This window comes from Mirounga leonina, unplaced genomic scaffold, assembly GCF_011800145.1.
Source record: "Mirounga leonina isolate KUSES-001 unplaced genomic scaffold, KU_Mleo_1.0 Mir_176, whole genome shotgun sequence".
In the NCBI taxonomy this organism is placed as follows: Eukaryota; Metazoa; Chordata; class Mammalia; order Carnivora; family Phocidae; genus Mirounga; species Mirounga leonina.
In genome coordinates, this window is record NW_023270454.1 from 59,732,987 (window position 1) to 59,750,243 (window position 17,257).

General features: G+C 33.3%; 1 protein-coding gene across 1 annotated transcript in view; it reads right to left on the reverse strand.

Moving 5' to 3' along the window:
* The window catches only part of KIAA1109 (KIAA1109 ortholog), a 205,475-nt gene that overhangs the window by 164,207 nt on the left and 24,011 nt on the right, over positions 1 to 17,257 (reverse strand). The window contains exons 6-10 of the mRNA XM_035023133.1: positions 11,772 to 11,958; positions 9,067 to 9,148; positions 8,512 to 8,705; positions 6,485 to 6,564; positions 3,602 to 3,752 (exon numbers count right to left, since the gene is read on the reverse strand). Of these exons, the coding sequence (XP_034879024.1) occupies positions 3,602 to 3,752; positions 6,485 to 6,564; positions 8,512 to 8,705; positions 9,067 to 9,148; positions 11,772 to 11,958 (694 nt within the window). The remainder of the gene's footprint in view (positions 1 to 3,601; positions 3,753 to 6,484; positions 6,565 to 8,511; positions 8,706 to 9,066; positions 9,149 to 11,771; positions 11,959 to 17,257) is intronic.

The window sequence follows — 17,257 nt, forward strand, 5'->3', positions numbered from 1 at the left end:
TATAGACTATAACTTGCCATCATTAAGTAAGTGTGTATGAAAGAAAAATAAAGTTTTGCAAATGTTTTGGCTACAACATACAAATACATGAAACTCAGACTATTAAAGACAAAAAAAGTCCAATATGATCATTGAATGAAAATGGACTGTTTAGTGGGTAGCAGGATATAATGAAAAGAGCAGTGGACTTGAAAAGCTGGTTTGAATGTTAGTTCTAGATGGCTATAACATCATTATCTTGCTGAAATCACTGAACCTCTCTGCATCTCCATTTTCTCACAGGTACCTGCCCTATGTATCTCACTGGGTTATGAGAATCACGTGTGAAAATATAAATAAAAGCACTTATGTGAAAGCAGTAAGAGGCTAGACAATGTTGAAAATGTTTATGTTATTATAATTATTATCTATCTAAGGATTAAGTACAAATCTCATAAAGTTTGCATTTCAACTCTGACATGAAAATTCTCAGAAAGAAAGTATCATGAAGGAAAAGCTGAGTATCTTAAAGATTCAGAAAAATCATGTAAGGTGGTAGAATGAAATCAAAATCCATAAGCTAACAAGTCATTCTATATCAGAGATCAAAATCTCTTCACAAAAGTGAATGAACTATCCAATAGCAAAACAGTTAAGATTTCTTCCTAAATTTCTTACATCTTAGTGGATGCTAAGAAAACTGATCTTACTATTCATTTCCGGTTATAATTCGTATTTGTATAGAAACTGAAAATGGGGAAGAAGAAAAGGAAATGGCTACAAAAGAGGAAATGCACTCTTTGTACATGTAAGTGAGGAGCGAAGTATTCTTAGCAAACTAAACCCACGTGACAGTAAGTTTTTCGGGGCACCTGGGTGGCTCAGTTGGTTAAATGTCTGTCTTTGGCTCAGGTCATGATCTCAGTGTCCTGGGATGGAGCCCTGAGTCAGTCTCCCTGCTCAGTGGGAAGTCTGCTTCCCCCTCTTTTTTCCCCCCGGCTTGTGGTCTCTGTCTCTCAAATAAATAAAATCTTAAAAAAAAAAGAAAAAGAAAAAGAAAAGTTTTTCTTTTTTCTTTTCTGTCTTTTTTTTTTTAAATAAACCTGAATGAATGGTTTTGTTAAGTCCAGGTTAAGAAAGATATTGCTGTTCTCTCCTGGTAGTGGCAGGATCTACTGAAAAGAGTTGATAAAACAAATTTTTTTTTTATGTTAACTTCACTGTCATTTTTCTATATAATACAAAGATCACCTCACGAGTGAATATGGCTATATATTAAAAGAATTTTAATTTGGACTTTATGTAAATATGCCCTAATATTTTTTTACTGTAACAAAATTAAATACAATTTAAGAATAATCACACTTTATTCTTAGAAATGCAAAAATATTTTATGTGTCTGTGTTAAAGCATTGTTTTAATTTTTTCCTTTCAAATATAATAATGTATAAATGTAACTGTTACTTAATAGGATGTAAAAACCCTCATCTTCAACTATTCAATAGTAAATACAGCATGGCTTACTGCAGGAAAAATTTTATCATAAAAGGAAAATTTAAATCCAGTAATTTGAAAATCATTTGTTTCCTAACCTGAAATTTTAAGCTGTTCACTTTCAAGTCTAATAAATAACCTAACCCAGAACTCAACAAAGAATTGTATTAGCATATTGCAAGAGTTTTCAAATGACAAACTTACTCATTTTTCATACAATTGTTAAATAGCTACATTTGATGAAGCAGGTATTCCTATATACTAGAGATACAAAGATTAATAGAACATGCTACTTAACAAAGTATATAATTCTTCTAACAATGCTAGGTAGAAAGCACTTCTTAAAACAAGTATAAAAAGAGTCAGTATATCAAGTCAGGTTCAGCACTCTTCATTAGTCCATTAACAGCCCAATAATATCTGCTTTGGTGAATGATTTGGCTTGTATTTCTCCATTCAAGCTTGTTTATGAACAGAAAAACTAAACTGACTTTAGGCAATGTATATTTACATAAAAATTTAGATGTTCCCTCATAATTAGAGGTAAATGTCCCTTACTTTGCTTAAAACTCTTCAATAAGTAGAAATGTGGTCAGAATAAATTAAGAATTACTTCAAAATTAACAGAATGACTAAAAAATTAAAAAAAAACAAACCTCTCACTGTCCATGACCTCCAGGATAAAGTCTCTGTTTCTTAACTACCTACAAATCTCCTAACAACCTGTAGAAACTATAAGACAAATCTCCATCGTCATCATGCATTTGCAGAACTCTTCCTTTGCCTCAATATTTTGTCCTCCTCTTCCTTCATTGGCTAACTCCTACTTAGGTTTCAAAATTCAACTCACATATTACCTCTACTAAAAAGCCTTCCCCAATTCTTCTCTTCTGAGTTATGTACTTGTTATGGGAAGAATTGTGTCCCCTAAAACTTCATATATTGAAGTCCTAACCTCGAGTACCTGAGAATTTGATGTTTGGAGACAGGATCTTTAGAGAGGTAATTAAGTTAAAATGAGGATGTTAGGGTGGGCCCTAATTCAATATGACTAGTGTTCTTCTAAGACAAGGAAATGTGGACACAGAGGCCTACAAGACACACTAAAGGGAAGACCATGGGAAGACCAGGGAAAAGATGACCATCTACAAGCCAAGGAGAGAAGCCTTGAATACACCCTTCCCTCATAGCCCTCAGAAGGAACCAAACCTATCAACACCTTGATCACAGAATTCTAACCTCCAGAACCGTGAAAAACTTCTGTTGTTTAAACTACACAGTCTGTGGTACTTTGTTATGGCAGTCTTAGCAAACTAGTACAGTACCTTTCTAAGTGCTTCATCAAGACTTTTTACTTACCTTTACTACAGCCCTTAATAAAACTCTTTTGTTTCTTTTTCTTCACTAAAACTGAACTATATGTCTTTTTTTTTGTATTATGTTATGTTAATCACCATACATTACATCATTAGTTTTTGACGTAGTGTTCCATGATTCATTGTTTGCGTATATCACCCAGTGCTCCATTCAGTACGTGCCCTCTTTAATACCCATCACCAGGCTAACCCATCCCCTCACCTCTCTCCTCTCTAGAATCCTCAGTTTGTTTCTCAGAGTCCATAGTCTCTCATGGTTCATCTCCCCCTCCAATTTCCCCCCCTTCATTTTTCCCTTCCTGCTATCTTCTTATTTTTTTTAACATATAATGTATTATTTGTTTCAGAGGTACAGGTCTGTGATTCAACAGTCTTACACAATTCACAGCGCTCACTATAGCACATACCCTCCCTGATGTCTATCACCCAGCCACTCCATCCCTTTTGTCTCTGAATCTCCACAGCCCAATAATCCCTGGCAAACTCATTGAATACAAAAGAAAAAACAAAGAAACCAATAAATATGCTCCTCATTCACCATTTTTCTAATGGAATTAGCCCCTCCTTCAGAGTGCACTTGTTTATGCCAATTTCTCTACAAACAACTTATAATTTAAATTAAAATGCTTAGTGATATCTTACTCTGCCATAATAAAATAGCTTATAAAAATATTAAGCTACTTTTTAATAAAATTTATATCATTATCTTAGTACATTAAAAGACTTACTAGAAATATAATTTACTCAAGTACCTTTGCCTATCGGCCCATGGCCCATAGTTGAAATCTGTTCCTTTACCACAAACTATATCCAGTCCCCAACATGGAGGCAAATCTTGTAATTTGCAATCCTCACTGCTCATTTCTCCTTCAATATTTTCTTCTGTTTCTTCTGGAACAAGTCCTATATTGCAGAATATACAACAGAAAGGCAATTACTTAAAATTACTGTTTAAAGATTCCCTAGATCAGGAGTTCTAAAAATGTTTTGCTCTCAGTAATCTTTTACACTATTAAAAATTACCAAGGATGCACAGATGGATTTTTTGGTATTACCTCAATCATAATTTACTGTATTCAAAATTGAAATTGAGCAATTTTAAAAAATTTTATTTTAACAACTCATTGCATGTTGATGTAATGAAATGTTAAATAAAATTGAACTCATTACATTTCATTTAATAAAATTTAATGAAAATATGATATGAAAAAATTATTTTAAAAAATTAAATGAAATTTTAATTCCATTTTTAATGAAAATACTTTTTAATGAAAAATAACCATATTTTCTAAAACTAATTCATTTAGAAATAAGTGTTGGCATTGTTTTTATTTCAGCAAATCTCTTTAATGTCAGGCTTAATAGAAAATAAGCAAATTTGCACAGCTGCTTCTGAATAGGCCAATAACCAGTAACGAGACTGAAGTAGTGATCAAAAACCTCCCAAAAAACAAGAGTCCAGGGCCTGATGGATTCCCTGGGGAATTCTACCAAACATTCAAAGAAGAAATAATACCTATTCTACTGAAGCTGTTTCAACAAATAGAGACAGAAGGAAAACTTCCAAACTCATTCTATGAGGCCAGCATTACCTTAATCCCCAAACCAGGCAAAGACCCCATCAAAAAGGAGAATTTCAGACCAATATCCCTGATGAATATGGATTCCAAAATCCTCAACAAAATCCTAGCTAATAGGATCCAACAATACAGTAAAAGGATCATCCACCACGACCAAGTGGGATTTATCCCCGGGATGCAAGAGTGGTTCAACATTCACAAATCAATGTGATAGAACACATTAATAAGAGGAGGGAGAAGAACCATGTGGTCCTCTCAATTGATGCAGAAAAAGCATTTGACAAAATACAACATCCTTTCCTGATTAAAACTCTTCAGAGTATAGGGATAGAGGGAACATGCCTCAAGTTCATAAAATCCATCTATGAAAAACCCACACCGAATATCATCCTCAATGGGGAAAAGCTGAGAGCCTTTTCCTTAAGATCAGGAACACATCAAGGATGCCCACTCTCGCCACTATTGTTCAACATAGTATTAGAAGTCCTAGCAACAGCAATCAGACAACAAAAAGAAATAAAAGGTATTCAAATTGGCAAAGAAGAAGTCAAACTCTCTCTTTTCGCCGATGACATGATACTTTATGTGGAAAACCCAAAAGACTCCACCCCCAAATTACTAGAACTCATCCAGCAATTCAGTAATGTGGCAGGATACAAAATCAATGCACAGAAATCAGTTGCTTTCTTATACACTAGCTTCTGCATTCAATCTGTTGTTTAAGGATTTGAAGAAAACCTAGCCTCAAGCAAATAGCTATACAGAAAAGGGAGGAGTATTTTAATAGCTTTTTCAGATAATTTTGGATATTCTTCTCTGACACTATGCCAAAATTCAACAAGTGGTAGTTTCTTAAAAGTTAGTTGCAATGTGGAATCTGAAACCCTATATTGAATTTTTCATACTCTGATACATTAAAATTTACTGATCTAACACTTTGAATATATCTTTTACCCATGGCATAACTTTGTAACATCATGCATTTGTAAAATATTGGTTCAGAGACAAACATATGTTTTCCAAATATTGATAAATTTCATCATTAAACATTTTTAAAATCACATTTGTTAATATCACTGGTGGTCTTATCAGAAAAGTCCTTAAACTCACAGTGGCAGACCCAACTTTTCCAAAATTCTGATTCTCATATGAAAACTCAAAATCATTTGTCTCTAGTTGCTCCTTCAACTAAAACTAGTGCTCCATGAAAAGAGCAAATAACTCAGCTAGAAACTCAACTATACAAGTGCTTTTCCTCCAAACATCAGTATACTTTGGTATGTAGCAGAAGTATATTATGTGTACTTGCCATTTTTTCACACTGAATATTAAAAAGTTTCTCAAGGGTCAAGATTTGACAAAAACAATTTTTACTGCTTAATCAAAGTTTTTAAAACTGATACTGGCATTTGTTTTACTGTAAATGGGTGGCAGTGAAAAAGACAGTGATGACTAGTATAGTTTGGAACCACTGCCTTAATTCACACTTTCACCCACCATTGCTTTTGTACCAGCAGTGCAAATGTCATATGGTGAAAAAGGCAAGTAACATCCTAGTTTTACCCTGAAAATACTCTGACCTCATAAACCCCATGAAAGGCATAAAAAACCAGAAGTAGAGAAAAAGGGCTAAAAATCCAATGTTTAGCTACTTTCATAAAATTCAAGCCACCTGTGAAGCACTCTAACCAGCTGGATTTCAATCCTTAAACTTCAAGCCTCAAACGATTTTTTTCTTAAGCTAGCATGAACTACCTTAACTGTCACCACATTTTCTAAAGGTTTTCACACCAGGTTACTTGCATTCACAATTTTTGAGGTATACTTCTGAAAATAGAATTGAACAAAAGATTCCTATATTGTTCCTTTGGTCTGAAATAGTAATATCCAATTTTTGATAAATGACACAGACAATTTTTAGGTAGGTACTCTTCCATCCACATTTACGATTTATTGATGTCTATTTTATCCTACCAAGGAAACTTAAAATATTATTAAATATCAACATTTCATAGAATAAAAGTGTAGCTATGAAACACTTTCAAAGACTAATACCTGGTTCATCCATGTAGTAGTAGATGTCAACATCATTTGACTGCATCACTACAAACCCTTCTCCCATTAATCTTGGTGGTCTGTAAGAAGGAGGGGGGACGGCAAACTAAGTACATCTCCAGAATATAAAATGTTCTGTATTCTAATTATGGTAGTAATAGTTGAGAACAAAAAGAGAAAAAAAATCTAAAAAGCAATCAAGTGTAGCATATTGAAAAGGGAAAACAAAACATCTTTTACATAGACAATGAAGTTTTGCATAGTTGTATTCTATATTAGACTAAATAAATTGGTACTGAAAAATTTTTAGTCAAAATATTAGTTTCAAAAAGAAAAAATGAAAAAGAAAATTTGTTTTATATTTTTCATTTTAAGTTTTAAATGAGAGAAATCAATTTAAAGCAAAGTTTAATTAAATACAATGTAAGAAGTATGATCATTGGAATAAATCATATTCTGCATTTACAACAAAAATTTAAAATTAAACTTAAAATTCAACCATTTTATATTAATAATACTTTACAACTTAACAGGAAATATTTTATTATATCTGTAAAATAAAGTTTAATCTGTCAGAAACATTAAATAAGAAAAATACTGTCATTTTTATTTTTAACAACTTTATATTATCTTTGTCTTTATATTATCTATTTGCAAGAATATTTAGTTGATCAACTTGAAAAAATTCTGGAATGAATGTTTCTCTACAATCACTTTCCCACAAACTATTAATCTTTACTTGCTTTGATTCAACAACTTTTCTCTTTTTCATTCATATACCACATCTTCCTTCCATATCAAAATTAACTTCTCAATCATTAGATAATATATACAAATTCAACAATCTTCTTCTAAATATGTATTAAATGACAAAGGTTAATGTCTAGTATCATTTAATTTCCACACTTACTTTGAAGAGTGAAAATACAATTTTACATCTTTTTATAAAAATTAATAAAAAACACCTTTTTATCTTACTCTAGTAAATTTCACAACGTCCAGATTTATTCAGTATTATAACTTTTACCCGTAATATATAGAATTGTGTACACAGCCCACATTCTACAAGATGCTTAGCAAAGTCTGTGATTATGAAGAATGAGATGAGGTAAACCCACAGCCTCCCTGCTACTCACATAGGGAAAACCTCTCCATCATCCTAATGATGGAGAAATCTAATAAGCAAGCTAGCCAAAAGTTGGAACTAAGAAGAAATAATCATGCTTCTTATAACCTCATAAACTTCATACTGCCTGCACACAAAGATAAAAGCTGGGACAGTTCTAAAACTGTATCATCCAAACTTCACCAGTTTTCTAAGGGTAATTTAGATTCAATTTACAACTTTTTATTAACTCAAAATGGTATTCCACTATACTGCATTTGTTGAATGCAGTTCAAACATTTTCTAACCTACAAACATCAGGGCTTATGCCCAAAATAAGTTTCCCAAGTATAGTGAGGAGGAGAAAAGGGTAGAAAATTTATAGTAATAATCTTATAGGAAAATACTTAAAATTAGAGTTCATCAATGGGTAATATATCCACTTATAATTATAAAGCAAGACTACACTGTTAACTGATTTAATAGAGAAATATGCCCAACATAGAGTACATCATTAGTTTTTGATGTACGGTTCAACAATAATTCATTAGTTGCATATAACACCCAGTGCTCATCACAACACATGCCCTCCTTAATACCCATCACCTGGTTACCCCATTCCCCCAACCCCCTCCCTTCTGTAACCCTCAGTTTGTTTCCTGGAGTCCAGAGCCTCTCATGGCTTGTCTCCCTCTCCGATTTCTTCCCATTTGTCCACAATAGCCAAACTATGGAAGGAGCCAAGATGTCCTTCAACAGATGAATGGATTAAGAAGATGTGGTTCATATATACGATGGAATGTTACTCAGCCATCAGAAAGGATGAATACCTACCATTTGCATTGACATGGATGGAACTGGAGGGGATTATGCTAAGTGAAATAAGTCAATCAGAGAAAGACAATTTATAAGACTATCTTACTCATCATTTTGAAGACCAACATATCTTGGACTAGGAACAAGCATTACTCGAACATTTTCAAGCTTCCCTTTCACAATATGCATGAATTGGTCAAGATGACTAGAAGGTGGTTTTGTAGTATAAGTTAAGAAAGCATCATCAAAGTTGATACATAGAGTTTGAGGTTGGTAATGATTTCCAAAGGCCAAACGTCCCTAAAAGATAGATTAGAGAAATTATGCTGTAATATACAGACCATATATTTTTCCTTAGTTGACCTAATAACAAACATTTTCAAGCAACAACTAAATGATTCCACTTTAGCACTATACACTATCCATATTACTCCACTGATCAATTTAGACCAGTGTTTAAAGAAATCTAAGTACTTGTGAATAAGTAGCCCTTAAGACCTAATAAATGTGTGCTAAGATGGTATTGGCGTTGAAATAATTCTTTCACACTTTTATGAACTTTGGAACCCCAAAATTACTTTCTTAAGTGAAAATTTTATTTGCAAAAATAAGAGTTTCATTATTAACCCACCAAACATTAATTGCAGCAGAATTTACTTACTGTGCTCACATTGACCTTTATGACTGGAATAAGTGATCTCCATGAAGATGTCGGGTCTTGAGATTCTGTTTTTACTTTAACTCTGAGAAAAATAAAAATAAAAATAGACATACATAAGAAAAGCTTAAATAGCTGAGAACACAGGTGACTTCTTCATAATACACAGTAATACCAGCTGTAACTTTCCAAATACATCTAATGATTGCTCCAGTAAACAAATAATGACAACATCTAACAGAATACTAATATCTCTCAAATATCTCTTGGAATGCACTCTATCATATATCAAGTTTTAGACTGGCAAGGTATAATAACAAAATTATGTTTTTAGAGTAATAAGTTTTAATGACAAAAGTATAAATTATGATATGCTGTCATTACATGCACCATTATACTCACTATAATATGACATTCTATAAGACAACCTAAATTACTAAAATAACAAATAACCAAGGTACAAGTCACATTGATATTTTCTACTGTTTTTAGCACTTTTGACAACTCAGCTGATCCTTTCCCTTCCTTATCCCCATCACTTTGTGACAGAATAATTTCCTCTCGGTAAAATGAAAATGATAGGCCAAGAATAAGAAAAAAAGAAATTGGCCACAAACAAAGTACACAAAATTTAAGATATGAAAATTTCACAGCAAGTCACTAACGATTTCAGATGAGAACTCAAGGCATAACTCTTCAATAACCCAGTAACTCCTAAATCATATTTCTGAGGCCATTTCCACTAAGGTAGCCCTCAGTGCTTAAAACTAAATTTGAAACTGACCTCACTATCTCCCCTTTAACCTGCTCTTTTTCTGAGGTTCCATGAGCATGACCACTAATTAAATTAGAAACTGGATTCATTATTAACTCATCCTTCTTACTCATTCTCCACACCTAATCTATCACTGTCTTATGGATTCATTTGCCTAAGTATATTTAGAATCCATCCACTTCTCTCCCTTCTCCTTGTTACCAACCCAAATGATGATCATCTCTTCCCTGAATTGTTACATCTTTCTTCTTCCTCAATCTGTATAACTTTTATTTCCTTTTGTCTTATTGCAGTAGGTAGTACTTCCAGTACAAAGTTGAAAAGGAGTGGTTTAAGGGGATATCCTTGTTTTGTACCTGATCTTAGTGAGAAAGCTTCTAGTTTTTCACCATTAAGTATATTGTTAACTATAGGGTTTCTGTAGATATTCTTTATCAAGTCAAAGAAGTTCTCCTTTACTCCTAGTTTACTGTGAGATTTTAATCATGAATGAGTGTTGGATTTTGTCAAATACTTATTCTGCATCTATTGATATGATCATTTGGTTTTTCATTTTTAGCGTGTTAATTGATTTTTGAAGGTTGAACTAGCCTTGTTTACCTAATAGTTTTTTAAGGAGATGATGAGGACATTTATTCCCAATTAAATATTTCATGGATATTATGTCCAAGGCACCGAGCTGAGGTATTGGGGATACTGAGAATATGACAACTGTTCTGTTTTGAGGGAATCTGTACCCTAGAATGGGAGTAAGAATAGTTAAAATAGGCAATTTTAGTGCAAGAAGTGTTACCTTAGTAAAAATAATAGAATTCTGTGGGCACACATAGAAGGATCAGGGAGACCTGAAGGGTGAATGAGTTAGGCAAAGAAGATGAGTCTTCCATTGAGAAGAAACATCATATACAACAAAGAAGTTGTTTACTGAGGCTAGAGTGGATTAAGGTGGGAAAGAAAGAAGTAAGACTTTCTTTGTTTGCAGATGACACACAATCATCTGTGTAGACAATCTGGAAGAACTGACAAAACTCCTGGAACCAATAAGTGATTATAACAAGGTTGTGGGATTCAAGATTAATAATAAACAACAATCACTTTCCCAAATACCAGCAATGAACAGGTGAAATTTGAAATTAAAACCACAATACCATTTACATTAGCACCATAAAAATGAAATACTTAGATATACATTTAACAATATATATAGAAGATCTACATAAGGAAAACTATAAAATTGTGATGAAAGAGATCAAGCAATCAAATAAATGGAGAAATATTTCATGTCACTGATATGAAGATTCAATATGATTAAAATGTTAAGTTTTTCCTAACTTATCTATAGATTCAATATAATCCAAACTGAAATCCCAACAAGTTGTTTTGTGAATATTGACAAATTGATTCTAAAGTATATATGGAGAAGCAAAAGACCCAGAATAGCCAACAAACCATTGAAGGAAAACAACAAAGTTAGAGGACTGACACTACCTGACTACAAGACTTACTGTAAAACTACAGTAATCAAGATAGTGAAGTACTGGTAAAATAATAGATACATAAGGCAATGTAACAGAAACAATGTAGACAGCCCAGAAACAAATAAAACAAAATCATATATTTGTATCTTAACTATGTATATATGTGTATATATTTATGTACATGCACTCAAAAGGAAAAAACACAAATAGATAACAGTAGTTATCAATATGGAGGAAAGTAGGACTAGTAAGCAGAACAAGACTGCTTCTTTTTACATTATATAATTCTTTATTATTTGAATTTTTAAAGGAATTATATAATTTATGTGAATGTAAGTTTTAGTCAAACTACAAAGAAAGACTAGGCTGTGTTTAGGTGAGTAGCATCGACGATATTCTAATAAAAGTAAATGTTAAATGTTAGAGATTAATAAAATTCAAGTGTGACTATGAACCTTTCAATTTTGGACTGGGTTCTTGTTCTTCCATTTTCCCGTGTTTTATCATCCTCTTTCTTGGGTGGAATTATTGTTGGTTCCAAACCAAACAATTCTTGAAGACGTCCATAAAGATCCGAACGATTATAGACATGAAATTCAAAGTCATTGACTGTGATGTATAATCTGGTTTCTGCCTTTGGATCTAAAGATACCAATTACAAAAAAAAAAAAGTTTTTAGTCAACTTTTTAAAAAACTTCAAAGTTTTTAGTCAAATCTTTTCTCACAGCTAAAGTAACTCTATTTTAAAACATAATTCTATGATCAAGAGAATTTCAAAAACTTAAAAATATATAATTTATATAATATATATAACTTATAAATATACAAAATATATAAACATATTTTATTTTTTTAAGTTTCTTTTTCTTTTTTTTTTAAGATTTTATTTTTTTGTCAAAGAGAGAGAGAGCATAAGCAGGAGTGGGGAGTGGTAGGCAGAGGCAGAAGCAGACTCCCTGCTGAGCAAGGAGCCCAATGCGGGACTCGATCCCAGGATGCTGGAATCATGACCTGAGTCAAAGGCAGACACTTAACCGACTCAGCCACCCAGCCGTCCCTATAAATGTATTTTAAAAATATATAAAACACGAGCAAAAGAAAGAAAAAAGCTGATGTTACTGTAGTATTCCAATTTAGCATTCTAAAACAACCTGGATTTCTAAATTCTGGCTGTATAATGACAGAATTTAAAGATTTTATGCTAAAAATAGCAAAGTGGCCTTTACAGACCAAAAGTAAAACTTTATCCTAATAATAAATTTATAATAAAGTATATGAATAGCAAAATGTTCAAAGTATGATGCATTTAAACATCACATTAGTATTTAAATTTTTGCATCACAGAAACAAAGATTTTTCATAAATACTAGTTTATTTTTTAAAACTACACAATACTGAGGTATGCATGCGTGGCTCAGTTGGTTAAGCGACTGCCTTCAGCTCAGGTCATGATCCTGGAGTCCCAGGATCGAGTCCCGCATTGGGCTCCCTGCTCGGCAGGGAGTCTGCTTCTCCCTCTGACCCTCCTCCCTCTCATTCTCTCTCTCTCTCAAATAAATAAATAAAATCTTTAAAAAAAAAAAAGAAAGTCGTAGAGATAATCCAAGGTTCTAAATACTAGGTCTTAACCACAAAATTACTTATCAATTATATTAATAAATGCAATGATGGTTTCAAAAAAAAGTGTTATTAATCCCTGAAAACAGAAATGTATCAGGAATCCAGTTATTTCTTCGTAATTTTATGAAAAACTGATCAATATTCAAAGCTTAAATGCAATATTTAAAACTGTTAAATTCTAGTAACATTAGATCTCTCAATGACATTTATTTCTCCTGGGAATTTTAAAAGCAGTTTTTAAGTTTCATTCATTCTGATGACACTGAAAGTTAAAGCAAAAAATTTAATTTATATATAATTTAAGAAAGGCATAATCAGTTGACTCTTTTTTTTTTTTAAGTAGTCTCCATGCCCAGCGTGGAGCCCAATATGGGGTTTGAATTCACGACCTTGAGATGGGAGACCTGAGCTGAAATCAAGAGTTGGATACTTCACGGACACTTAACCCACTGAGCCACCCAGGCGCCCCAGATGACTCTTTTAAATCTCATCTCTACACTGACATTGTTCTATCACTGAAGGCAGAAATCTTTTTCTCATATCTTTATCATCTAATATTTGCCTAATGGACCCCCCAAAAATATTTGTTAATAAATACACAGATAGATAAAAATTATAAATATAAAAGGCTCTTCACTTAATAAGTAGTTAATTTATGGAGGAAAAAAAGGTAAATGAATGTTGTAGAACTGCTTAAGTCTCCTGAGCAAAGAGCTAATTGAAACTTCTTATTTTCCAAAGGGAAATTAGGAAAAAGGCACTTATTTAATTATGTAATTGGGACACATGCTATTTGTAGTAAAAAAAGCTAAAATGCCAAGTGCTGCCAAGGCCTTGTGATACTTGGAATCAATACTTAGTACAAAGACAAAATAGTCTACTGACCTTTAAATTGTTAAGGGATTTTTATTTCCTGTATTTAACAAACAAGATTTAGATGCTACAAATTTAAAGTACTAGATTATATTAGGCTAAAACTTCTAAATGACAAAATAACAAAAAGGGACATACTTTACCATCATCCTTTCACTTCTTAGCAATGTAAGAACTTCTCTAGATAAGAAAGATGCATGCCTAGTTATTTAGATTGGTATTCATTTAAACACTGTATCATCATATATTAAGAGGTAATTGGTTCTGCTACTTATTTTCCAAAAGAATGGCTTAAAATCAACTATCCTAAAAACCAAAATAAAGGTTTTTAATGGTTATCCTCATTAATTAGTCTTTGACCAACAATCATCTACAGCAGATCACTGATTTCATGACCTAGGGAATATTTTACAACAAATTCTATGTTAAACAAATTAGATGTTATTCCTTTTTTTTTTTTTTTAAAGATTAAACTGAACTGACAACTCTAAATCTACTCCTGGATTAAATTATCCCAACCAAGCTCAATGGCACAGAATTTGAGCACCTGAACACTCCTTTTCTCTCCTAATAAAATAGTTTTAAAGTTTTCTCATAAAAATCTTAGCCTTACCCAGACAGACCTTAGCCTATCTCTTCGGATCGCTAGTGGCCATTATCTATTCAGGCACACGCTCCAATTAGGTTTCCAAATTTTCCAACAAGAAATGTCAACCATCTCCACTTCTTGCTCAGTTAACTGTGAAAGTAGATGATCTGGATCTGACCTTAATCAGTAAGAAATCCTATCTAGACTCTAAGGTCTCATTAGTGAATGTAATTCACTATTTTAATATATATTCCATAATATTGTTCAACTTTTACCAAAAGCTCAGTTTGCAGCCTACCCATTCTTCTATGTACTATATTCTATCTCTGAATCATGCTAAACTAATAATGTATTTAGATCAAACCACTTATTCCTGCATTGCTATTTGGCATTGTGTCTTTATTTTGGAAAGGTGTGACTGAGCCCCTTAAGAATGGCATCCTCTGTAACAGAGAATTTTTTTTTTTTTTTTAAGATTTTATTTATTTGAGAGAGACACAGTGAGAGAGGGAACACAATTAGGACGGATGGGAGAGGGAGAAGCAGGCTTCCCACAGAGCAGGGAGCCCTATGCGGGGCTCGTTCCCAGGACTCTGGGATCATGACCTGAGCCGAAGGTGGACGCTTAACAGCTGAGCCACCCAGGTGCCCCGAGAATTTCTTTTAAAAGCACATGAGAGAGAAACTTCTTTGAACCTCAGCAAAGCTGTGCTCTTCTTGATGAACACATAGATTTAAATGTTGAAATGTAGGGAAAACTATGAGCAAATAATTAGAATTGCAAATGTGATAACTAATAAAGTCTACCAACTTTTTTTTTTAAAGATTTTATTTATTTATTTGATAGAGACACAGCGAGAGAGGGAACACAAGCAGGGGGAGCAGGAGAGGGAGAAGTAGGCTTCCCGCGGAGCAGGGAGCTCAATGTGGGGCTTGATCCCAGGACCCTGGGATCTTGACCTGAGCCAAGGCAGACGCTTAACAACTGAGCCACCCAGGTGCCCTTGGGTCAGTTACTCTTTTTTTTTTTTTTTTTTAAGATTTTTATTTATTTATTGAGAGAGAGAGAGAGCATGAGTAGGGAAGAGGGTCAGAGGGAGAAGCAGACTCCCTGCTGAGCAAGGAGCCCGATGTGGGACTCGATCCCGGGTCTCCAGGATCATGACCTGAGCCGAAGGCAGTCGCTCAACCAACTGAGCCACCCAGGCGCCCCTGGGTCAGTTACTCTTGATCTCATCTATGTATTTTGGTGAAAAGCAATCCACTTCAAGGAGATAAAATGAAGTAATTATTTTCTTCAAAAAAAAAAAAGCTACAAACAATTTAAGATGGCATTCCGCATGTCTAAGAAAATTCTAGGGGCGCCTGGGTGGCTCAGATGGTTAAGCGTCTGCCTTCAGCTCAGGTCATGATCTCAGGGTCCTGGGATCGAGTCCCGCATCGGGCTCCCTGCTCCTTGGGAGCCTGCTTCTCCCTCTGCCTCTCTCTCTCTGTCTCTAATGAATAAATAAATAAAATCTTAAAAAAAAAAAAAAGAAAAGAAAATTCTAAAGTGGGCAACCTCATTAGGCTTAGCCTTAAAACTTGCAGTTGTCTCTGGATACTACAAATTATCATATTCATTCCTCCCATAAGCTGCCACCAGTGTTTATATATAAGAATTTTCAAGAACCTACTTGGCCACATTTGACAAGCCTGTTTTATAATACAAGGAAGTTAGCAACAAACCTAGGTTTTCATTCTGGCTTTACCATTTATTAATAACAGGAATTTCTGTTTTTCCATCTGCAAATCAATGATTTTTGAGATCATTAGTTGTTTCCAAATTGATAAGGGATTTTGAGAAAAATCAGTTGTTTCCTAATTGTGTAAGTCCTTGGAATCCTGGGGTAAAGAGCATGGGGTGGGGGAGGGGGGATGTTAGGTCAAATGGGCCTTCTCAACTCATATCTCTAGTTTCATTGGTTCACAAGAACATCTTAAAACACTGAAAAAAAAATACAATAAAATTTCTAATATAAATACACAAAAAAGCATTTTTTAAAATATAAACAAGGAGAATTTTTGTTTCATCTCTGAAATCTCATTAACAATAAAGCTTATGATAACTAAACATGGGGGAAAAAAAACTAAACTGAGATTAAATCAAAAGAGCACATCATTGCAAGATTAACAGAAGCATGACATGCAGCAAAAACATATGGTCCTAAAGTAAATCTATCTCTAAGGGACAAACTAGATAGACTTTACAAACCAAATTAGAGGCAGAAATACTGGGCCTGCTCAAAGTTAAGTGAATGTGTCAAAAGCTGGGACTGAACTCAAAAGAACTTGGCTCTTAGGAATGAGTGCCAGCCATCTCTGAAGTACAAGTAAAATATCTTTACTTAAATTCCACTTTTAAGGCATACAGTCAAATAAAATATCAAAAATAATTTAATGTGAATAGTGTAGGAAAGTGATTCAAAATTTTGAATATATTCATATTTGATAAAAGTCAAAACTTAAAAGATTTCCAGTGCACTAACATATTGACTATCTAAAGAACACTTTTTCCTGTGAAAATGCTTAAAGCAATTGCTTAAAAAAAAGAGGTAAAAAGGCAGTGTGAACAACCGATTTTCTAAAACCATAGAGTAGAGACTTAATAACACACAGCCATTCTGAATCACAGAAGACAGACTGAGAAAAGTCTATTCCAAACTACCAACAGAACTTTTATCATATGAAATCACTTAACCTCTGCTCAAAATTATTTAATAAACTCTTAATTTTTAGAATACTTTTTCCAGACATGAAATCCGCCCATTCTTTCTAGTCATTCTGATTTCATTAATTCTATAGATGCCAAATTGTCA